Source organism: Bombus impatiens, unplaced genomic scaffold (assembly GCF_000188095.3).
Source record: "Bombus impatiens unplaced genomic scaffold, BIMP_2.2 scf_0166, whole genome shotgun sequence".
Classification (NCBI taxonomy): domain Eukaryota; kingdom Metazoa; phylum Arthropoda; class Insecta; order Hymenoptera; family Apidae; genus Bombus; species Bombus impatiens.
Genome location: NT_176585.1, coordinates 3,283 through 28,129, shown reverse-complemented (window position 1 = coordinate 28,129; position 24,847 = coordinate 3,283). Strand labels below are relative to the sequence as shown.

The 24,847-nt window shown below is 41.5% G+C and overlaps 1 protein-coding gene across 11 annotated transcripts in view; it reads right to left on the bottom strand.

The window, feature by feature from the left end:
- The window catches only part of LOC100746295 (forkhead box protein P1), a 53,712-nt gene extending 29,635 nt beyond the window's left edge, over positions 1 to 24,077 (bottom strand). For all 11 annotated transcript variants that reach the window (XM_033319551.1, XM_033319552.1, XM_033319547.1 and 8 more), the window contains exon 1: positions 24,051 to 24,077. In XM_033319551.1, coding sequence (XP_033175442.1) covers positions 24,051 to 24,062 — 12 coding nt within the window. In that variant the 5' untranslated portion in view covers positions 24,063 to 24,077. The remainder of the gene's footprint in view (positions 1 to 24,050) is intronic.
- Between the last annotated feature and the right edge of the window lie 770 nt (positions 24,078 to 24,847).

Here is a 24,847-nt window from a genome sequence, read left to right as displayed (position 1 = left end):
AGAAGTTTGAGGAGAAAGGATAGTTTCGCGTTTGGGACAGTGGAATTCGATCAATTTGAATTCAGTTCGACGGAAATCGATAGGGTATCGTGAATGTTCGACTCGTTACGTTGCCACGGTATCTGGAATGTTTATTTAGCGTCGTTTTATACGCGCCAATTAAACTGCACGCACAGAGAGTTGCCGTGAACGTCATCGGAACACTTGCTACAGGAAAGAAATAAAAAAACGGGGAGAGAGGAAAAAAAAGAAAGAGCGTTGTCCAGGGGAAAAAATTCGGCGATTTGCACTGTCGATCCGTTTATTCCACAAATCCGAATCGGATTTACTTTCTAGTTTTCCCTCACGTTCTATATTGAACATCCCTTTTGGATCTGTTAACCGTGATATTTTCATAGCCGCGATACGCCATAGCAAGAATGTTCTATTATGTATGTATTGATTAAAATTCCCGCTCGGATCTCTGTCCATGGACCGAGAGCGTACTCGCTGTTTGATTGATTTTTAACATCGTAATACCGAACGCACCCGGAATTTCTTCATATCGCAACGTTTTTAATCGGTCGCCTAAATTGTAACCGATGAAAAAGGAGATCTACCTATGTCGCGTGTATGTTTTTCCTTTTCCACTTTGCATCTATTAAAAGCAAAATTATTCAGCGATTCATTAGAATAATATATCATATATATCACATGTCTTGGATCAATTATCAGAAAAAATGAGAGAAACGAAAGGAACTTTTATGTAATTTCATTTTCGATGATAACAGAAGTGAGACTTTCATTAGAAACACGACCTTCGTCTATGTTTGTCTTTTTATAGGAAAATTAAGACATAAATCATTTTTTATAACATCGATTCCACACCATGCTATCATCTGGCTACTAAAATCAGAAAATCCAAAAACTTTGTTAAAATTTGACACGTTTGATCTAAGATATTACAATTTTGATGAATCGCTGAATAACTTTCGTTTGACCTTGTGAAACTAATCCAGAAGTAAATGATGTTTATATAATATATATAACACGGAAAAAGATACAGTATATCCAAAGGAAAGTATTATAAAAGAATCACTATACATTCGAGTTTCCATTCCTCTAATCGTGTTCAAAAAATATAAATTTGCATAAACGTCTGCAGTCTGGCGATTAAAATTCGAGCAATTTATCGAAACGCACAAAGTCATTTACCCGAACAGCGTCGAAAATGGAGCAGCGCCTGGGGTACAAAACAAGGGTTGCGCGGTGATGTCCCCGTCTCTCGTTTCGTATTCACGTCGACGGCCAATCAGAGACGCGTCTCTTTACACCCGCCTCCTGTTGACGTTTGTCATAATATTTTAATATTAAATCGCGTTACGACCAGCCATGCGTTCGCATAATCAGACGTTACTCCCTGGCCGCCGTTTATATACGTGCGACTGTAAGTCTCTCTCCGGGTGAGAGCAGACCGCAGTGTGAACACACCGAACAGGGTGAACGAGAGCAGGGAAGTAAGAGAGACGAAGGACGCGACACGGAGAAGGAGCACTCGTCACCCCTCGTGCAGTTCCACGTGAAATGTGGAATACAAATTACTCCGAAAAGTCCCTATTCCTGGTCCCGTTTTCCGTCATTCGTCGCGGCACGCAGTCCCTATGAATTCGTCGAATAATTCAGAATTAGAGAAACTATGCGTGTCTCTTTGGACACTGACGAGTCTTTCGAAAGACACGTCTGCCTCTTCTTCCACTATCGCCGATTACTTCCTTACCCTTATTCTATACCAAGTTACTAATTTCTGTGCCGCTTCTAGCTATTCAAAAGTTCAGACACGTCTGAAAATTCTAACCAATCCTAGCCATATAGTAAGAGGTAAGGACATTCGAGCCATCTGAGCTTCAACATCTTAAAACTCGATCTTGAACTTTGCACAAATTAGTCAAATTGTGTATTACGAAACACCATTAGTTATTCATACGATAATGAAAGAATATGGTATATTTGAAATTCGATAAAAAGAAAAGAATATATCTATGGTACGGTTATTTGAGTCAGTGAGGAAGTACTATATACGTAAGAATTACTAAAACATTTCACAATTTTACTATTTATTCCGCTACTAATATAGATAGCTTAAAAATTGTCTTTGAAAACCGAATTTAGCAAATTACTTAGCTTGACACAAATAATCCTACCTTAGCCTATAACGATTTTCAGATCGATAAGAAACACGAGCAAAGATTAAAGAAGTTCAACGACTTGGACTAGAAAAATAACTCGATCGATCAACAAATTGATTAACCGATTAATACGAAAATTTCCCAGAAACCCGATGGGTCGTAGCTATTCGATAGAAACGAGGACATCTAAATGATCCAATGACTTTGTTCGAAAAGGATTCTGCAATATTGAGAGGAATTAACGATTCTGGGAACGTCTGCGTTGGATGGACGGGCCGGTCCAGCGACTAGGAAGAGATCCATAGAAAAGAGAAAAGGGTGAGTAAGCCTGGTAGGGGTAGTAGGTTTCCTGGGACGACTCACTAGCCAGCTGGATATTTGGAAAATGGCTAGAACCAAGCGGACGGAATGTCTCTGGGCTCCATCGTTAACGGCCTGTGTACATTATAGATGGTCCCGTGATTGGTTCGTCAGCCTCTCAAAAACTCCAGCTCCCGTCGTCGTAGTCGTTCCTCCTCTTCTCGTTCCGTGTTGTTACCTAGCTTCGATTCCCGTTCTATCGTTTCGTAGGTTCATTTCAGCTGGCCCCAACCAACCACCCCACCTCCACTGCCTTTCACCCCCTAGACTTTGTCTTTTTCCAATCGTCAATTGACAATGTACAGAGGCGGCCTTTCACGGGTATCAATTAGTAGGATTCGCTCGACGCTGATGTCCGTACGATCTCAGCTTTCGATCTCGCTTTCAATCCCCTTTTACCTTGTGTCAATTCGACTGCTCTATCTAATAAAGAGATCGACACTATCGGTGAATTTTTTATCGCGCAATTGTGAGCCTTTCGTTCATGAACTGAGATATTCTCTTTGGTAAATTTTAGTTTTGGTCCGAAGTGTTCTTTTTCAGAAGAGAACTGCAGCAATGTTCGAATTTTTTAATAGAATTATCTTAAATTTTATCAATATCGAATACTATGAAAGTCGCACGAATATTTGTTATATTATTCATCGTATTAATTATTCGTTGTTTCAAACTTTGAATATACGTGATTTATATCAAATTTCTTTTACTTTGATATGCTTCATTATAATTATAATCGATAGAAATTATTAGCGATTCTGGGATTCGTGCTTTAAATCGATGATACAGTAAAATTTAGTCCTATCGTCTCGTCAAATTTTCAAACTTTTCAAATATACCGATCTAATACGATAAAAATTCCTTCAGTAAATTATACGCATCCTCGTAACCACAAAAATAAAGTCAGCAACGCAGAAACCATAATCGTACGAGCGAAAGAATGATCACGGTAAAACGGAACCGGATAGAAGGAAACAAAGATTGGGGCGGCATTATGCAAGGTAAACGTTGCCAGAAGTATACCCTTTCCCGTAGGTATCCGCTGTCTGTATGTACAAGAATTAACGCATAGAGGTTGGGAGTGTCGCAGCTGGGTAGGCGAGATACAGAAGGTCGGGGGTGTCCAGAGGCAGAGAGCGCGTGGCGAAAGAGCACGAGAAAGGGGCGAAGGGGGTTGGAAAATTGGGGAGAGATCGGCGGAGGGTGAGAACGAGAACGGATAACAGAGGAAGCTGGGACAGAGGGTGCATCGAAGAGAGTAATTTCGGCATTCTGCGGGTTTGCTTACATCCACCGGTTCAGCGATTTTCGTTATGCGTGCACCGGTGAACATGCACCGTTGTTTCTCCACGGTACACAGTTAGCCTTCGAGAATTTTTCCTTCTTTCTTCACTCTCCGATACGAACGAACGAAATGTCACTTGTGAAAGTATTTGAACATCTACACACTCGATGATAACATAGAAATCCTTTATGCGTGTCTTATATAAAATATTTTGAAATTCCATTAACACTAGAATGAAATGAAGGCTGCAACTATTATATGAGTAAAATTTGAAACCAATTTAAAAATGTATATAGAAGTTACAAGACATTTACTCTAAAGATATGTTTAATGGAAGATTAGCGTATGACATGTGTAATTTAAACATATAGCAGGTGTTAAAGATGGTGCCACAGAATATTGAAGCTTCTTAATACGATGACAATGGACTGTTTAGATACTTTTATGATTATGATGTTTCGTATAACACAGATAATATATTCGAACATTTTTGCAAATTGGGTTGTCTCTCAGGAAGTTCAAATAAATAAAGTCGTATTGTATTTACCTGTATTCAATAGTGTAAATATTTGCGCAAGTTAAATAAAAATCCAAATTCTTCTGAAATCCGATAGTCACGATTTATCGAATAACAATACGAAATAGTATGTTTTTCGTGATTACTCAATTTCATGCTCGATGGACGCAAACTTTATTCCATTATCCTTTCTCTGGCCTCGTTTACCGATAGATTCTCTCTACCCTTCATCCCCTCGATGACAAGCAGCGATAAAACGCGAAATATTTTGTTTCTTCCCCCGTACGCTGCTAACTTTCGCCATTAGCCACTCCCGCCCCTTGATCCCCCCTCTGGTTTTCTCTCGGGGGCGAAATTTCCGACTTGGCCCGTCGAAGAAAATGAAATAAAGGATGTATCTGTTTGGCGTAGCCCATAATTTCCCTGTTTCTTGACCCCATCTTCTCTTCCATCGTCGGAGGCCACAAGCACACCGTTGCAAGCCTGTGGGCTACCAGTCGTTAATGAAAATCAAACAACGGAAAAATTACATCCACTTGGTGGTAACCGTGCGTCCTACTCTTTTCCACCCTTGAGACTTTACAGGAGAAAAGAGTGAATAGGGCGCGCAGGGTGTTAGAGGGGTTTGGAGAACGGTTTTGCCTTAGTCAGCTTTCCCATTTCTCCACTGCATCAGCGGCCCAGCCAAGGTTTGTACTCGGGTAATCGTGCAATTCTTTCCTCGTGCCTTTCGCTTCTTCTCTTCGTCTTCCCGCTATTAATCATCTCGCGCGTCTCACGCGGGAAGGAAAAAAATTACGAGAGCTGCTGTTTTTAGGACAAAGGATCTCGACTTTAAATCGAACTTTACCATCATGGGACACGCAGCTCGTAAGATTCTATTTTTCTTTATCTTTTTTTTCTATTTTTTTTTTTTCTTCATATAATAGTAGACGCATAGTAGACGCAGTGCAGGTTTCTTCTTCTTGGTGTGTAAACTCTTAGTTCCTAGATAGGAGTTGAAGAGCGTAAACGTCTCAGAAGAATCGTGCCAAGAGAGAACGATGGGAAATTAATATCGACACGGTTTATACAAACAGAAGACACGTCTGGATAAACGACGGTTGTTTTCTTAGAACAATGTTCGAGGCCCCTTTGTGCCGGAAACTGGTGTCTACGCGCATCCTTAGGCAATCGCCGTATAAGCTGCGCACCGTGTTTTACTTTCGTTCCGGTTAATAATTCAGTATCAATTAGTGGCCGGTTGAATTATAAAAGAACCTTTCATCGTTCCTCGACGTTCTGCACTGTGGATTTCGTTGCTTCTTTGCCAGACAGCGAAAAACAGGGGGTAGCAACTCCAAGTCTCGCCACATCTCAAAACTTCTTATACTCACAACTGTATTAATCGCAACAGCAATCCATCGACAAGAAAATCTGATAAAACTGAAATATACTTCAAGAAATAATAGCCCATAGTACGCGGTAGAGTTTTGATTATCCGATCTCGTTGTAACTGATCTGCGTTTTAATTGACTATACTTCTGTTTGGACGAGAACGATTGACCAAAAAAAAAAGATCACTGACACATTCCATAATCATTCTTCTTCGTCCAATTGGACATTTTATCATACATACATATATATAAACCTACATACAATATGCTTTCATACGTACATAAATAAGAAACCTCTTATTCTTTCATTAATAATCGACAAATTAATGATAATTGATAAATGCATAATATTCGGATTCAGCGATCAGAAGTTCAGGTCCGTAGGGGCCGGGAAGCTGTACAGATAGAAACGCACGAACAATACGTGGTACGATTTAGAGGCCATCGATGCTTTTTTAGCAATTCAGAGTTCAGAGTTTGCCGTTTCGAAAGAGAGAGGAAAAGAGAGAAGAAGGAGAACCAGTCGGAGAAGAGACAGAAAGGAAGGCGGTGAATAATGGAAAGTAGCGAATTCCTTTTCTGCTAGTCGCGGCCAGACGAGCTCCATTAAAGTCCCTAAATCCCCGACGTACTCCGCCCCCCTCGCGTTGCGCGACTCTCCCTCTTCTCACCCTCTTGGTGTCCCTCTTCGTACATGGACGGATCATGACCAAGCATACGGGCGTTCGCTTTTGCTCGTAGACGCATATTTATTCGCAGTCCATTTTGGTTTGTTTGCACAAACGGGAGAGAGTCCGTCAGGCCGACGTCGGACCTCTGTTCTCCGCTTGTGCCATACGGTCGCCGTGTCTGTCTCGCTGCTTTTTTTCCACCGCCTCTCGTCGCTTTCGCATTCCTACGCTTCTCTGCTCACTTCCGGTGCTCCACGAGTAGATATCGCAAGGGTGATCGTCACCCTCGTCCTCGGAATATCTTGTTTCTTTTCGAATCCCGGCACCCGTCGCCTCTTCCAACGAGGACCTTGTTCCTGTATTTGTACGTCCAGACATTAAGTTTCGTGTCTAAAATATTTTGTCTCTTGACATTTGACAAAAGTATGTCCAATCACTTTGTGAAGAATCGTGATATTTTGAGGATTCTTCATGTGACAGAGTATCTGTCAAATTTGTCGCGACAAGAATTCACAATCTTTCTGGTGTCTCCTTTAGATAGAAACATGAAGTTTCTTGCTTCGAACTTGTACTTTACATCTTTTGATACTTAACGAAAGTATCTCTCATAATTTAATACAGAATTGTGGTAATTTCCAGCGTTCTTCAAATTCTTTACACGACAGAAGACCAAATTTGCCGCGATGGAAATTAAGAGTCTTTCCGAAAGCTTCTTCGCGACGAAACATAAAGTTTCCTACACGAAATTCGTACTTTGCATCCTCTGATACCTCACAAAATGATTTCCATTCATTTCTCAAAGAATCCTATAGTCATTTGTGCTATTCTTGGAATTCTTAACGCGATAGAATATCAAATTTGTCGTGGCAAGAATTAAGAGTTTCTCCAAAGCGAGCTGGAGGCTAAGGCATCGGATGAAATCGCGGTTAAAAATTGTACGCTATTATTCAAGTCCCAGAAGCGAAGCAGTTCCTCTGATGATACAATTAAGTCCGGCAACAGCAGATTTTCCGACTTGGAAAATTATCCGATATTTTTCACGCGGCGGGACGCGAGGGTACGCCGCTGGATAGGGGACGGTCGGAAAGGGGTGAGAAAAATGCCAGGTTGTTCGGAGCTCAGGAATTAGGAGGACGACCGGGGAAATGTCGAGAAAAGTATAAGGCGACTTTTAAACACCACGAAAGGGTGGTCGCTTGTTTTACTAATGAAAGTTCACGACGTGAACTGATGGATCAGGCCAGCTTGATTTATCGCGAAAATAAAGCTCGCCGATTAAAGCAGAGATTTCTGCAGAAATGAAAAGAATTCCGCGTGGTTTTCTGACTAGAAACGATCTGTTGTACATCCACAAAGAGACCAAGCTCGATTTCTTCAAGCAGAGTAGAGGTTTCGCTAGTTTACATTCATTTATCCTGTCACCCCTTCTCGTACTCTTACGGCGCCTAACGCCCGATTCTTCTTCCCTCTCTTTAATATCGACATTAATATTCAAGACGGCGAACGAAATGAATATTAAACACAGTAATCGTTTTAACTCTAGTCCGGTGATAATGTTCGGACCTCCGAAGATACCCGCATGCTCTCACCTCCGGCGGTTAATTTATTCCTCCAATTTCTTTACGATCGCGCACGATTATTAAATTACCAATGAATCCGACGAATCTCTAGAAAACAATTCACACGGCCAACAAATTTTACATCGTTTCACCTAACCTCAAAGACACGTAGCATCTAGCCAATGAAATACGAATTCCTTAGGTTGAAAGAATTTCCATCGACGATGTTTCTAAGTAAATCACGTCTCAGCCGGGAAGTCGAGGAGAAAGGAAGCAGCAGAGGGGATGGTTCCCCTGTTTTTCCTCGCTAATTCGCCGGGAATTGCGCGAGAAAGGAGGAAGCGTGGTCGCGAGAGGAAGGCTTGCTCGTCTCGGTACACGAAAGTCACATTTGTATTCCGTCAGCGAAGCCAGCGGAATCCGGGGTGCGCTCTAAGATCGCGCCGGATGAGGTGCTTTAAAAAGAGAAAAGGAGTAAACGCGAATAGCAGGGCTCGAGGGTGAAAAACCGGGAGAAAAGGTGCCGCTGCTATCGTCGTCGTTGGTCCGTGTCTCGTTTGGAACAACGGAGATGTTGGAACGGGCGACTACGAGAAGGGGGTGGCTGAACAGGGGTCGGAGTTGCAGGCGCGATCTCGCATATTTCATATGCAAGGCGCCTGTTTTGCTTGGCCCCGGCAATATTATTACCATATTTTTCACATAATGCGTCCGCGTGTATGTCTCTTATTTCACGCGGCATCCAACCACCGCGAAAAGGATCGTCGCGGAGTCAAACGAAAGATCGAACCTGGCCCCGCGACCGGGCGTCTTAACGTCTTATCATTCATTGCTCGCGCTGCTGCTTTTTATGGGGGCTACAAGCGTCGCGGACACCCACGATGAAAAGTTTATACGCCGTGGTTCTGACTTAGAAAGAGGCGGCTTCTTGGACTCTGGCGAGGGTGTGAAAAGTCTTTAGGAGCGAGCACGCGAGATATATGAAAGCTGAGATTCTTTGGAAGAATTTGAAGCGCGGTTTTGGTGACATAAAGAGACGCGCGAGTAACATCATAGTATTGAAGGGGACAAAATATGGAAATCGATTAGTTTCAATTTTTATTTGCATGGAACGGGGGTGAGAGACGTTTGGAAGACTTAAATATAGAAAGATACAGCGACTCATGAAATTATTTGTACGATTACCGTAGAAAATTTTTATAAATTTGCCATGCGTGTTATATGAAACTGTGATGAGATACTACTATCGTGATTATATCGATAAAATTTAAGACCAATCATCTGAAAATGCGCATAAGAGTTACGGATTATTCATTACGAACATATGAATAGTAGTCTGAAACATGGAATTGGTATTAATGATTGTTCCAATAAATATTTTGACCTATTGATGTAAGGAATAATTGATTGTTAAAATACCTTGGTTATCTCTTCGAAGTGTATCCTTACGATAAATATGTCATAAATTGTATATACATTTCCAGATTCTTTTCCAAATGTTTCCAATAAAACTATAATAATCGTGTTTCATTACAGTACTATGTAATAGCTAACAGAGGCACGAGTAATATCATAGAATCGATTAGTTTCAATTTTTATTCCTATCGAGGCTCGTTCAAGCGCGATAAGTCACAGTCGTCCAGTGAAATTCCCCGTCGCGTGTAAACACACCTCAATTAAAGAACATGCACCGTGAGCTATGTATGTACTCTGGCTGAACAAATTATCACGAACACACCCCTGCGCACAATGCTAGATATATTCGAGCGCTATTTCGTTTTATGCCGTTCAAAGCTTCCCTGCCGCACCCTGTAAACACGGTTAAACTTTGTTTCATAAGAGTCACTCGAACGTTACGCCCGGGAGAATAAAAAGCTTCAATTTTTTTCCTCTATCTGACCGGGACATGTGTTTGGTCGCGTTTCACGTTGTTAATATCAAACATCGGTCAACAAAGTGTCCATGTTTCATGAAACATTTTGTGTCGATAGAACGAGAATCAAAATTTGTCCTGTTCCATCGGCCATGATATTTCATTGTGAAATTTTTAAACTACAACATTCTATTTCTCCGTTAATATGATTTACCAATGATATTCCAAAAATGATTCCCCGAGATATTTATTTAATATTATCGACGTAAAAATCTGGCAGTCTACGAGTTATAAGAAAGGGGTGTTACTATGCCGTTCTACAAGGAGAAGGCTCGCACCTCGAGAAGCATTTTTCCCCGCGAAAGAGGGCCAAATAAAATTTTAGAGTCGCCGAGAACTGTCGATACGATCGGGGGAAACGCTTCGCTTTTCAATACAACGGCCTGTGTATCCGAAACTACCGGCTCACCCCCTTGTTCTTACGTGTACAACGCGCGGGACCTATTCGTGTGTAGATTCCAGAAAATTATGGCCGATAAAGAAACAAATTCCGAATTCCACTGAACCGGGGCGTTATAAACATTATTCCGCTTGTAGCAACCCCTTTTTCCAACCCGAACGAATCGTCCGATTCCTTCCCCCGAATACGATTTTCGAGTATTCCAAGACGAGTAATAAACAACGCGAGATCCCACGTATATATTTCCAAGCGATTAGAGACGCTTCGCGCAGATCCATTCTCACAGCGCTTTTGTTTTGCACGAAAAATTCGATTTACAGGACTATCTATTCTGTTGAATTACTGGCTTTCCATAGGGCACTGATAATTAATTTATATGGCGACACGAAAAAGGAAGTGTAAAATTAGTGGTTGAGTACATGGATATTAATAATTTTTATGCTAGAAATTATTTCCTATATTGATGACAGTCACCTATTATTTTGTGTGATACATTATACTTAGACTACGGATTTTTATATAACGTTTCAACGATCTCTACTTCTTTAATTCCATTCAAACAGAAATTTATAGAGTCGTATAAAATCTAAATAGGGATTCCAGCTAATAAATATTAAAATAGACTACGATGAACTCTATCTTGGATGCTTTAATATCATACTATATGGATTCAGTATCTTTTTACACTTTGAAATGCCGTATAAATATTTAAACGTCCATAGTGTAGTTATACCAGATGTAACTCTGTTTCCTAAAAGTATAATGTTTCTTCCTATCGCTTCTAAACACTTTTCACCCACACTTTTAAAATTTTTTAAATGTTACATTAACTGAAGAAATATAATTTATGCAACCGAATCCCAGGAATTTCTTAAAAGAACCTTTCCCTATTTAACAAAAATATTTAGATTGGATGAATATACCAATCTTTACTTATATCTAACACACCAATTGGTCAGATAAAATTAAACCTTGGTAAATCGTGATCTAAGAGAGCAGCAACGTGATATCGAAGAGGCAGGTAGAGCTGTACGTATTCGAAATAGATATCGGGAACAATGGTACGGAGGAGCAAGAGGGCAGCGAGCAAACAAGCAAGAAACTGTTAATACGGAGAATCGAGCGAAAATTCCGCGTTGCGTACAAGTTCGGCAATGTGGGTCGAATTGTTTGTACAAATCGGCCGCGTTTCTCCACGTTTGTACACACTTATGTACACCGTCGCGTCGATCTGCGTGCTCTCGCGAAGCACAACCGAGCCGAGCTTCGAGATACGTGGGCGTTGAAGACTCGCATATGGCCATCCCCTTCTTTCTTTCTCGTTCGTTCAACGACGTTGCCATCCTTCCAAGACCAAGCCACTCTATGTAAATAGTTGTGTAACGCGGTATAAGAGGCATTAAATAAATAATAGTCGTACGCGGTCCATGAAGTTGAAAGGAGAGCGCCGCCCGTCGAGAACAGATGTGTCAACATTCGTCCTGATCGTCGCTTCTTCCTTCTTTTTCCTCTTCTTCTCAGTGTCCTGCTATCTTCTACTTCATTACGGTTCGAGTCGCTTCTCCTTGCGATTTTTGATCGCCTTAAGAGATGTTACAAAGTACAACAAATTATTTCTGGATCGAGAATGGAGGCTAAGGACATCGAAGATAGCAAAGATAGCAAAGATATCAAAGAGTTATTTAAGAAATTGGTACAGTGCACGGTTGATGTTGATAGTAAAGATACTAACGATAATTTGTTGTAATCAGAGAGTGTTTTGAGGAGGATGCGAAAGTAAGAAATATTTCGAAGTGCGAAGTATCGATTTCAAAGCCTGCTCTTCTATAAACATGCGTAACATATACATGAAACTTCCAATATTTTTTCCTATTACTATTGTGCCCTGTCACGTTATATTTCGGACCAAAAGTACACGATGTTTTGCACAAACTTTAGAACATTTTCTTCTAGATCACAAAATTTCTCTTCGTTTAATACTTTAATATTTTCATATCATAATTCGCATGAAAGCTATCTACAGTTTTGCGAATTTCGAACTTGAAAATATCTTGCCAAATTTCAACTCCTATTCGCGCAATTCCTACCCACTGTTCTACTCGTTCTAATTTTTTAATATTTTGATATTCGATTACCTTCTAAATCACATATCAATAACGACAGCGTCGTGAATTCAAAAAAGCAAATGTCCAAAGTGAAAATGTCGAACTGTTAGGGAAAGTCTACGATCTACGGAATGACCGTGACAGAGTGGCGCGACCATTTCGAGCGTTCTAATACCTCGTAGACGCTTGCTCGCAGATTCCGTAAGGGGGTAGTTTATATGCAGGCTACGGATGGGTCAGCATAGGGGAGATATATATTTTTCAATATAACTCGCGCGGCCCGGTAAGGGTCGCGAGAATCGTCCAAGAGAGTAGAAGTCGACGTTATTTTTTATCTTTATTAGATTGCCGGGCACCCGTTAGTTGAGGTTCGACGTGCTACGGACGAACGTGCATGAATATCAAGTGCCCGGTAACACGTGGCGCATTTTATCGTCTTTTCACTCCGCCTGGCTGTGTCCTTTGGCCGAGTTGCCACTATCCTTCGTCAACCTCCTCATCGCGTGGCTGAGAAATTCTACAAAGTAACTTTCTTTCGTAATCTACGCTTCCTAACCCATTGTTTTCCTAACCCATCAGGTGATCGATACTTTATTAATTCCACAGTTTGCCTTTTAAACCTGGAATTGTATAAGTAATGGGGCACTGCATCGGAGTTTACCGCGCTCTTATTTATATTTCCCCTTTACATAATAATTTATTAAGTAAATTGACAAATTACACGATGTAGACATCTTTTTCATGATTTCATAATTCTTTCTTAAAGAAGATGATCAAATAATTTGTAGTTTGTGGAAGTTCTTTTGTTCCCAACCATGTCACTGTTATGTAGGGATATTTATCAATATTGATAACTTGCACAGATTACAATCTGTGCAATATTACTAATAATATTACTTCTATTGTATCATATAAGACGATCCCAGTATTTTTTTGATACGGTAGACTAAGGTTATTCAGTGGCAGATTTGAAGTTGTTTAAACTATTCTTTGATACGCGAATAAAATTATGATTAGAGTATGTTATAGTCGTCCAGTATGTTAACAAAAATAAGTATAGTATACGTAGTATCTCAATGTAAGAATATGTCTTATTACAAAGTTTCTTTTTACATTGAATCTTTCGTATTCCAACTATCATGCGCGTTAATATTCAACCATCTTCTCTCATATCTATTTTCCACGATTTAAACGGAATTATCAAAGATAAAAATCTCCCTCGGGTCGATGTTTTTCCTACGATTTTTCCTATCGCAAGCCAGTGCACGTGAAGATCACCACGGTTCGACGAAAAGGTTTGTCTGCTGGCGAAAGAGCTCAAACAAGAAGAACGCAAAGCAGGATGTTTGTTTGAAGGTCCGTTAATGTCGTCGTGTGTATTGTTTACCGTATAACCGCTGGTTTCCCCTCCGAGTTATTCGAAGTTTGTCGATATTGAAAGAACTCGAAGCGCGCGGCGGTATCGTTCTTTGAAAAATACTCAAGGTAAACTCGCGTGTTGATTGTATGTTCAGCCCGTGAGAGTGCTCGTATGTGTAAAGAGAGGCCGCGGCCTCGCTGGAATTTCCAGGATGCTACATCGACTCCATCGCAGCCACTTTCGTACTGTGGGAATCATAATCCCGGCTAAAAGATGTTTCCACCAGCTGTGTAATGCACGACCGAACCCCTCCCACTCTTTCTTTAAAACAAACCCTCTCGATAAAAACGACGTGTATCGGTTCCCTTATCCTACCGCGTCGCGATCGACTACAAATATTTTATTTTATGGAAACAATCCCTCCATATACACCGTAATCCTTTCATATCGACATGTTTGAACAAACTAATCTCAAATACAACGGTGCTGCGCTTTGACTATCAAAAATTAATGATTACAATATTTTTTTAAATAAATAAACGGTCCACTATGTGTCTGTTATCGAGAGAGGTACCAATTCTAGGAATTAAAAATGCTGCTGTAACAAAAAAAAAAAAACACAGCACTATTTTCCAATAATACGAGTAAACGAACGAAAACAAGCTGAAAATCGATTAAAATCGATTAATATTTTCAAATATGTTACAAATTTATAGTAGATTAATATTCGTAGCGATAAACTTCTGCAGTGTTATATATGAAATATGTACTTCCCTTATTCTCCCAATAAAAACGATTCAAATAAATATACAAGCTCGTACGAAGCAATAACTAAATATTATAAATTGAATCTAGAAAACCAGATGGTTCAAAGAAAATCATAGAAGTTTAATATTCTTTAGATCCTAAATGAATGATAGAAGGTTTTAAGAAAGGAGAGCAGCGTAGACGCAGAAGCGGTGTAAGGACGCGGTTCACGTCCGGTAATTAATGGAGACGTAACGAGTGGGCGTAGCCATGGACTAATATGCGAAATAAATCTGCGGTAATAGTAAGTAATTTGGCCAATAAGTCGATAACAAATTGGGTTTGCCAGCGGCAGTGCGCGGGACCCGTAATGGCAGGCAAGTGACCGGATCCACCCCCGTTAACACCCCCTGTTCACGGCCGTCCGGTAACCCTCCGACGCCCACTCACCCTTTTCCGCCACCCGTCTAGATTTCCCTTTTGCCAGCGTATTCATATTTCACGGACTTGTAATATAGGAAAGTTTTGTTTAAGCCATAAAGCCAGGTAGCGACGTGGCGGAGTAGAATCGGTTTACGGGGCTGGTCACCCTTCAACGGACGCGATAGAGAAATGGAGAACACACAGGACAAGAGGATGGGGATGGAAGTGAACGAAACGAGACATAATTCACGCTGATGTAGCGAACGCGTGGCCATTTTCACGCGTGTCTCTGCGTAGAGGTGAAAGTTGGCGGTCAGTGGAAGAAATTGCGAGATAAAGAGCAAGAAGGGCGAGTGGAAAGCGAAGGGGCGTGATGTATATCGGTCTTTTACGAAAGGAAAGTCTCGCAGAAGACTGGGATACAGGGATCAGATCGTTCTCTTTCAAGACACTACTTTTTTCTAGAGAAATTAGTTTCCAGAATGGGGTGGCGATAATCTTTCTTTTTACTGCAAGTATCTAAATCTACCGTGAACTTGAGAATATCGAATACTACAATTTGTTGAAATTACTGTACAATAGTTAGAAAGTATCATAAGTCACGTATTGGAAAAATGCTATCTTTTCGGGAATAATTAACTTCCATTAAGGGAGGAGTAGCGTCAAGTCTTGTTCTTTTATCTAAATTCACCATGAATTTGATCGTTTACAATGAAAATATCGAATACTGCGATTGCTGAAATTACTATGCGATGGATAGAACGCATCCGGATTCAATTTCACGTATTTCAAGAAAGCGTGCGAGAAAAATGGGATGAAAAACACGCAAAAGAATATATCGAGTCTTCGGAGAAAGTCAGTGGCGGGGATCAAGGAAAGAAGTGGACGTCTTCTTTCGCTCAAAGACGATAGTATTCAGAAAGTCTGCTGGTCAGTTGTAATGAATAATGTCCACATCTGTTCGGGACGTCCCATCAGTAACTGCTACCCTCTCGGCCCCGCGACATCCTTTTGCTTCACCTTGCTCCACACCCTAAAAACCATTTCCACCCCATCGCTGCTTTCTCGCTCGATTTCGCTGCATATCAAATTATGGAGTCCTGAATGGCCGATCGTCGCCTGCTGCTGCTGCTGCTGTGTGTGCTGTGATATATTTGGATATATTAAATTTTTTTCCCGCTCGAACATCTAGTCGGGACCAAGCGCGTTTATGTCCAAGCGGAATCGATATACGATCTGTCCACCACAGGAGAATTCGATTCTTCTAACATGCTAGGCAATTCTTCCGAATCTTACTTATCCAACATCATCTTGAAACAATCTCTCGTATTCTTGAATCTTTTGGAATCGTCGCTCTTTCGCCTCGTCACTTTCAACTCAAGTAACTCGAACAATTCTGCCTTGAAAATTCCCCGTTCTTTTTTTCTATTAATTTACCCCCATCTTTTAATGGAAGCTCTCCTCGATTATAAAAGAAAAAGCGGGACAGAGTAAATAACTCAAATTTTAAAGGGTTATCGGCTTGTATAAAAATCGACAAACAAGCATGGCTACCCTTCGGTCCACCTATTCGCAATTCTCCAGAAAGGTCGAGCGGCTTCGTTTGCATACTCGCCGACACCTTGCGTGTCCATTACGCGGGGGTGGCAACGACCGAATGCCGGGGTGACGAGCAAGTGGACCAAGGGGTGGGGGATCGGGTAAGAGGTGTGAACCGTAAACGCGCCACGTGCGGCAAATGGAAATGGACCAAATATCGCTGCAAACACTCGACCGTGCGAGTATCGATATACGACGCACCCTCCTCCATCTCTCCCGGTCTCCTGATCCCCCTTTTGCTACGAGCAAAGGCACACACGCGCGCACACAAAGGACCACGATTCCACGGTCCGTTTGTCGTTTATACTGGCGCACCAGCCCCGCGCCCACGCCTCACACCTTCCTTTTCAGCCTGTGCACACGGCCGAACGTCGACTGGACGTTCTCGCCCTGTGAAAATTCACCAGTCACTCGAATCCATCAGGTATCCACAAAATATCGCAAGGCACTTCTCCCACCCTTTCTCTTTCCTCCGGCTGTTCGTTTCTCCGCGCTCAGTCGCGTGCACGTGCGTAAAATCACGCGAACGTAGGCTTTTACCGTCACCGGGGTTGATTCAGATTCCACCCTTGAGATTTGACTGAACTGGAGGCTACTAAAGTGGGTTTCTTTCATTCACCCCTTGCCCTACGATATTTCTAGTAACTTACTAATCCAGTTAGTTGTTCGTTGTACACCATATTGATATGCTACGCGTCATTTATATCTAATTTCTTGATACTAGGCTTCGTATCTCGTATGTATTATTTATGTGGAGTAATATGAATCACTTATCTAAATCGTTTTTTGATTGATCAATTTAAAATTGATTCAGAGTCTGGTTTCAGAGACATTTCAGATATCATTTCGATTATTGGCAGTAAGAGACGAAGAATTGATTGTTCCCTTATTAATCATGGAAATGACTACCCTGCAGTCTGGCTACGTGTAGAGCTCTTATCTGACAATGATCAATAACGAGGTGTTAACGTTCCTCTACGACGAATTGCACCCAATAATAAGGCCGAAACTGATCTTTGTAACAAATACATCGTGTCTTTATAAAATCAGAGCCATAAACCGATATTGTAACAAGATATACAAGACAGCGATATAAATACGGCTATAAATTTTCGATATCATCAGATAAAGAATTAAATTCCAAGAAACCACGTTCGAGGCTCAATCACTCGGAAGACAGAAGGTCGTAAAATTTTCTCATTTTATACTTTCCATTAATTTCCCTGGCTTCCCACCAACGAATCGCGTCATTTTATTTCGCCTGCAGAGTTAGTGGGTCAACCGTCCACCACATTTTCAAGGCCCAATCAATCAGGTCGACGATACAAGCGAACGTAGTTACGCCGTTACGAGTTGGCCGCATTCAACGCATTAGTGTGGAGAATTAACTGGATTCTGGTTGTCGCCGCGGCCAAAAAGAAGCCCTTATCTACCTCGAGGGTGTAGGAAGATCACGAGGGAAGCAGTTTTGCCTTGGTACGATTCGTTCGTCCGGTTTATCCATTCATTGGATTCGCGAACTGGCACGGAAAACGGACCGCGTGTCCGGAAAACAGACGAAATCAAAGAGAAACGTGCACGCAGAGGACCGTGGCAAGATAGAAGAAGGACAGGATGAAACAGAGGGCGTGGAGGAGGGATGAAGATAAAACGAGCGAGTGCTTCTAGCTAAACAAATATGTACTCACGTACTCATTCACCTATCTCTCAGTCAGTTCTACCTACGCTGCTACAGCCCTTTTAAAGACTTTTCCCGCTGTCCGGGACTCTAACCTCCAGCCGTCATCCCTACCAAGTCCCAGAGAACAGTTGGCCGTGCGTACCACGGGGAGTTTACAAGTTCGAGGAAGGGAGAAAGTAAGAAGTGGGAGAGACCGTTTCTCTGGCTCTTTTCGCGTGTTCGAAACCTTTCTAACCGCTCTAGACGTTCCGGGCAGACGTCGGTCCACGTCGAGTGTCTACCGCGATTGTGATGGCCGGCTGCAACGTCATTCACCAAGACTTTCCAAGGAAATCCGCGTGGCTGTACCGCGAAGAGTCATTCTTTCACAGGATAGATCCTTCTCTTGTGAGAAATTTATTTTTATCGAATTAGATGTAATCGGGAGCTGAGCTTTCATGTAAAAAATTACGAATATTATGTGATTGATTAAATAAAACAATATATGGCAGTATGTGAGTCGATTCACTTTTATATCGACCAAACCGATATTACTTTGCTACCAAGCTAATATTTTAATGATCGTTCGAATACAATAATGAAATAATAAATGCGAAGCTTAGAACAGAAGTAGCGAGGATAACATTTTGTACCTTCCACGAAAGCTGGGAAATTTAAATACAATACTTTGGATCAATGCAGATTGCGTATATTGTTTCCTCGTTTATGAAAAAAAATATATCCGATCTACTTCTCTATTGAGTCTTTGAAATAAACCTATATAAATATTCACACTCAAAAATCATCAGTAGATTTCCTTATATCGCGATTCGCTAGTCAGACAAGCCTATTCTACTGTACAATTATTTCGCTGTCGTATCGAGAAGGGAGGTTCTTTATTAAGAAAGGGAACTCACATAGTCTGTGCTGTAAATCCTGAAATCGACTAAGCAAAAACGTTTCGAACGACTACGTACAGGGGCCGAATTTTTTTTCACGCACTCGGATGCATCGATCCTTCTCCAAGAGCCACCTATATATCCTTCCGGATCTAAATCCACGAAGGATTTTGTCTGACGCGGCTGGTGCTCTCGTGATTCCCCAGGAATCCTACGAAAGAGAGAGAAAACCAGGTCCGCCTATTTGTTTCGTCGCATCGTGTATTGACACTGCGCGACGGTAGGCGTCGCGGCGATAATATATCGACGACCGGGTGATATATGCCTCGCAGGAGTGAGTGGCTGTGCAGAAGAAAGACTTGTCTCATAAAGTATAGGGCGATTTGTCACGGCAGTTTGTGATGCGACTGGGAGAGAATAATCCTCTGGATATCATCTAGCACAACTTGCTCCCCTTCTGTGTTCTTTCTCTTTCTCTCGCGTCCTTTACGAACTTTTCACCCCCTCCGTCCTGAGAGCGGATTATTCCTGACCCGCTGCTATCACCCAACCCCCAATCGTTCCTCCCACGTGTTCTTCGTTAGTCTCGTTTCGACGATCCTACGAATTACTCGCCGTTTTACCACCTCTCCTTTTCGTCTTCGAAATTTACTCGAGATATAGGAATCCTCTGAGCCGAGTGTTTTCTTCTGACTATCAAAAACATCGTCTCGATGGGACAGCGCATTTGATACATAAATGTTATCGAAAGAAGAGATATTTAGTGTTATCGTTGGTTCGTTACCGATCGATAGTTTAATTAGCAAGTTTCCTATTCTATGTTTCAACGCGACGTTAGACTACCAGCTAATTTTCCACGTTCGCCGAGTGTCTCTATCGTACAGCGTTTTACTATTCGGCCGTTTCTTCGGCCCCCCTAGCCATCCCTAGCAACCCTTCCCATAAATTCGCCGTTTCCAACTGGCCGATTTATAATTACCGCTTTCATATAGGCGAAGTGTAATTTGCTTGTGTAAATTCTACACGCCTCTCGTTCCCAAGTTAGCCGCGATATTTCGCCAGCGAGTACACCCGGTCGTTCTTCAGAGCCTGGCTTACCGATGATAACACTTTTGCCTGGAATTTATCTTATAGTTCGGTCGGATTCTTCGGATGGTAATTAATCGACTTTGCTGGATCAAAGAGTGGCTTTTTCCTTGGCGATATCCCGCAGCTACGTTGAAACTCGATCGTGATTCGATGTTCGTTGCAACATAAACGTCCTGCACGGAATTACAATTTCATGAGGTTCATAATAGAGACAGCCTTCGTACGATGTAACGAACGTTTTAATTCTCATTGCACGGCTACTATTCCCGTGTACGGTGGCGTTATATTTGATCGCTGGATCGAACTCATTTCACACATGTGTACGACGTCTAATTGCAAAATACGGAGGTGTGACGTGCAGGATCGCGATGCATCTCGAACCCAGCGATGATATATATACCACGAGGCGAAACGGTGTTCGCAATAGCAGCCGCGGACCGATTACATTTTAATGGGCCGATACATTATTCAAAAACCGCGGTTTCCTTATCGATCAAACCACCACAGCGGGGGTAATAATATGCATTGTCAGAACGAATTAAAAAATCAATCCGAACACCATCATCCCATCTGCATTTAGCGTACAAGTCGTTGGTCGGCCGGTGAATTTTACATTAACTACACCTATTAGCGTTCGATGTAATCTGTCGCCTGTGTGTGTACGAGTATTTTTATATATCTATCAAATATAGATCGTGTCAAATTACATTTTTCTCGAGATCATTGGGATTCATAAATGCTGAATTCTTTCCCTGTCGATTAACTCCGTCTCCTTCTAGCTTGAAGTACGATTATAAACTTGTCTAAAAATATCATGTATCAAAGTTTTTCATTTCAACGTGTTCGTTGTCACGGTGCAGCAGTTAATGGCGTAAATTAAAACTAAGGTACTAAGAGACGTCGTTATAAATAAAATTCAACTACTGTCAATCTTTCAAAATATTCTACAGGAGATGTAGGATGACTATAATAGGATGAATTCGAGATAGAACTGTTTTCGGGTGAATATTTATTTCTGACATTAGTAGTTGTATTTCTCTAATTCTAATGTTAGTAGAATATGTATTAAAAATTGGAAGCGTATTCATATCTCTTTGTAGTAGATTTTACGATATGAAAAGAACATTTAGCGTAAGAATACCAAATAAGGAATTCCAGTAATAAAAGGAGCAACACTAGAAAAGGAATTTCAGCAATAAAAAGAACTGTACAAGGGATACCACGCAAATAAAATTGTTGACGATAAACAAAGTAATGCAGGAATATCGTAGAAGGAATTCCAGCGATAAAAAGAAAGAAGCAGCAAGAAAACGTCACATAGGAATTCCAGCACTAAAAAAGAGCAACGCAGAGACATTAAAGAAAGAATTTTAGCAGCAGAAGAAATTTTCTGGAACACCTAATAAAGAAATTCTAGCAACAAAATGAATAGCATAAATACACGAAAAGAAAGAAATTCTAGTGATAAAGTCGTGCAAAGACATTAATAGCAAGATTCCAACAGTAAAAGAAGTAACGCAGAAATTCTAAAGATGGAATTCCAGGTAAAATAAGCAATCCAACGTTAAGGAAAGAATTCCAACAATAAAAATGCAGTTCCAGTTATAAAGAAAGCGACATGAGGAAGAATTTTAACGGTATAAACCATAGCTATGCTACGCGCATCCTATCAGATTCTGAAGCTATCAGATCTTCATCTCCTCGCCATTGTCATACGCCTCAAATAGGTTTTTCATTCATGATCAATTATAGGACCTCGATATACTATAAAAGCTACATGATTGAAAAGTATGTAACGAAGGAATTCCATAGAAACTGAAATTATTGGATTCTAAGGGTTAATCATCGCTCGCGAAACCAACTTCTAAGTTTGATCGACTCCCCTCTAGAGTTATAGGACATTGTATCGATATCGTAAAACGATGGGCAATATTTCGCAGCGGTTTCGTGCGAACGGTGGCGCAGTAGCCACGCGACTGTCGAGCAGGTAGGAGCTTTCAGCTTTTCGAGCATGGAGCTTCGAGGTTTCGCGGTTTCGGCGGGGATAGGACGAGGCCGGTAGAGGAAAGGGCGACCTGAAGGGAAGGGGACAAGCGTCGGCGCCCGACGATACACTACACACCCGACACAACGATGAGTTCACCGATCTCAGTGCGTGCCACGCGTCCGACATGACAGCACGCACCATTCTCACTCCGCATCCAACAACCTCATGCAGTTTCCTAACTCCACCGTTATGAAACATAGCACAGTTTCTAGACAAAATCTTCTTAAATTTCTTAGTCGATAAATCTGATATAATATGATATTGATAAATCTATTAACAGCAACGTTAAGTTTTAAAAGTAACGAAGGAAATGTTAAAAGGATGTAATACACTCTATTCTATTGAACAGTGATTTCGGTTTCAAATTTAATCGTAGATTGAATTAAATATAACAGCGATCAAGTTTAAGGATAAATAAGTAAATAGTCCATTTTTAGACTACTCTACTTCAAGCTACTTTTTCGTTCAGGTGACTAATTTAGTCGCTCGGGTTAAAGTACGAGGAAAAAGAGAAACGGCGAGTTACGAAAATCGTTTTGCGCATGATGAACTAGCGACAAGAGGGAAGGTAGAATTCCCCGCGATGCACGATATGAAAATTGATGCCGCGTGGAGGAACATAGCTGGCGCACGGGGCGTCAAAAGAACATCGAGTTCTCAACCATGTCGTTCCCATTCTATATTCATAACCCCGCCATTATCGAAGTCGGTAAATTTGCAAGAAGTTACATGAAAACATGCCGCGTGTACACCGCCACCCGTGTATCGTTTCTCTGATCCCGTGAATTATGCAATCACCGAGAAAAAGTGGCAATTATACGTAATACGAGTACGACACGCGTTTCATTAACGTTTTATCGTCAACTTCCAGTGATTCACAATACGTTGGCAATTGTATCGCGCGAATAAAAAGAAGTAGGTAATGCGTAATGTACGACAATTTTCCTATTGCAATGGAACGTTATTATCTCGTGGAGGAAAAAAAGAAATTAATTTCCTCTAAGTGCGATCGTTTCATCGACAAAGTATTGCCAGTATTATCTCGTTTTATAGCAGGCAGACCGTACGATGCTGTCAAGGGAACGCAGTGTTTACGCTTTATCGTCCGGCAAGCTGTTTTCCTTATCGATCGCGATTGTTATCAGGTCATCTTGCAGGCCATTGCTTGCAAATGCATCTAGCCAGGCTGCGACTTTGTGTCACCGTAAAACTTGCTATCGAGGCGAAAGACGACTGACTCGAAGCTTATGAAATCGTTTCCCGACGTCCACTTTTTATATCCCTCCTTACATTTGACCAATAGAGTTCAGCAAGTTTCTAGCGGCATAAACGTTTACGTCGCAAAGAATCACCGAGTAGACTCGCGAGTTTTGGATAAACCAAAATAATCCCTCTCTTGAACTTGTCTCTACCTCAAAGATGCAAAAATGTCTCTTTATGCAGTGGAGACATCGAATAAAATTTATATGTTCGAACGCAGATAAAATTCGATATCTAAACGGAAGTAGATACGGTCGATCAATGATCGGACGTCACGTACGCTAGACGTGCTCGTTAATTCGACGAATATAACGAAACAAGTAGGAATCCGACCAAACGTCAACATCTGTCGTGTTACATGCTATTTACACGATAAACGTTTACGATACACTGGCGTAAGACGTCACGAAAAGTAAGCGCGATTAATAAATGTTACGTCTCAAGTCACGTTGCGTTGTTCAAAGGTTGACCGCAAACATTACGCAATTCGGCTGACATTTTGCTCAAAGTTCGATTAAAAAGCAGACACTGTGTATTTCAATTGATCACAAACACGTCTATTTTTGAATCGAATCATAAACGTTTCATTTACTTACACGATTTCTTGCATCGTCGATCAATTCTACGCACTGGACACGAGACTCTGACTCACTTCTGTCACGATCGGTTTCCGCCGCGTGTAATTGTGTTCCATTACTCGTATACCACTATATTCGTCTCCTCATATCGTCACTGTTACGTCCACTGTCACGTTCACGAGCGTTCGTGGAAACCTTTCATCGAGTCGCCACCGCGGGCGTGCACATCACTGCCGGGACACAAAAGCCACGCGGAACCTTCGATCCATCGTATCATTCACTTCAAGTCACTGTCTTCTTGCTGCTCGAGGCACGTGGTAAGATCATGGACGCTTATTCACGCACTGCCTACACTGATCGAAGGAAAAAGATTTCGAAAATCGATTCAAACAGGGAGAGAAAGAAAAAAGCAAACAATTCCAAAGGGACGATCGACAAGCTTCAAAACGAGCGAGATTTCAAAGAGGAAGGGAGAGGTCAGTGAACGTTGGTATGAGTCTATCAGTTGAAGAGAGATGAAAGGTGAGTGTATGAGTAAAGGAGAGAGAGGCTATAAGAGAAGGAGTGGGTTCGTACATATGTAGGTTCCTATATACGTAGCTATGTACTATGTACGTAGATTCTGAGGAGAGCGAACGAGAATGAAACAGAGAGTGAATGACTGGATGTGAAGAGACAGGTTGGGTAGGGAGAACGAAACGTACCCGAAGTGTTGGATGGCCGCGCCAGAGAGATGTTTGGATCGCGTGGTCTCGACCGGTTGTCTCGAGATATGCACGGTTAGTAGGCGATATCGTGTTTGGCTCGGTGCGCGAGC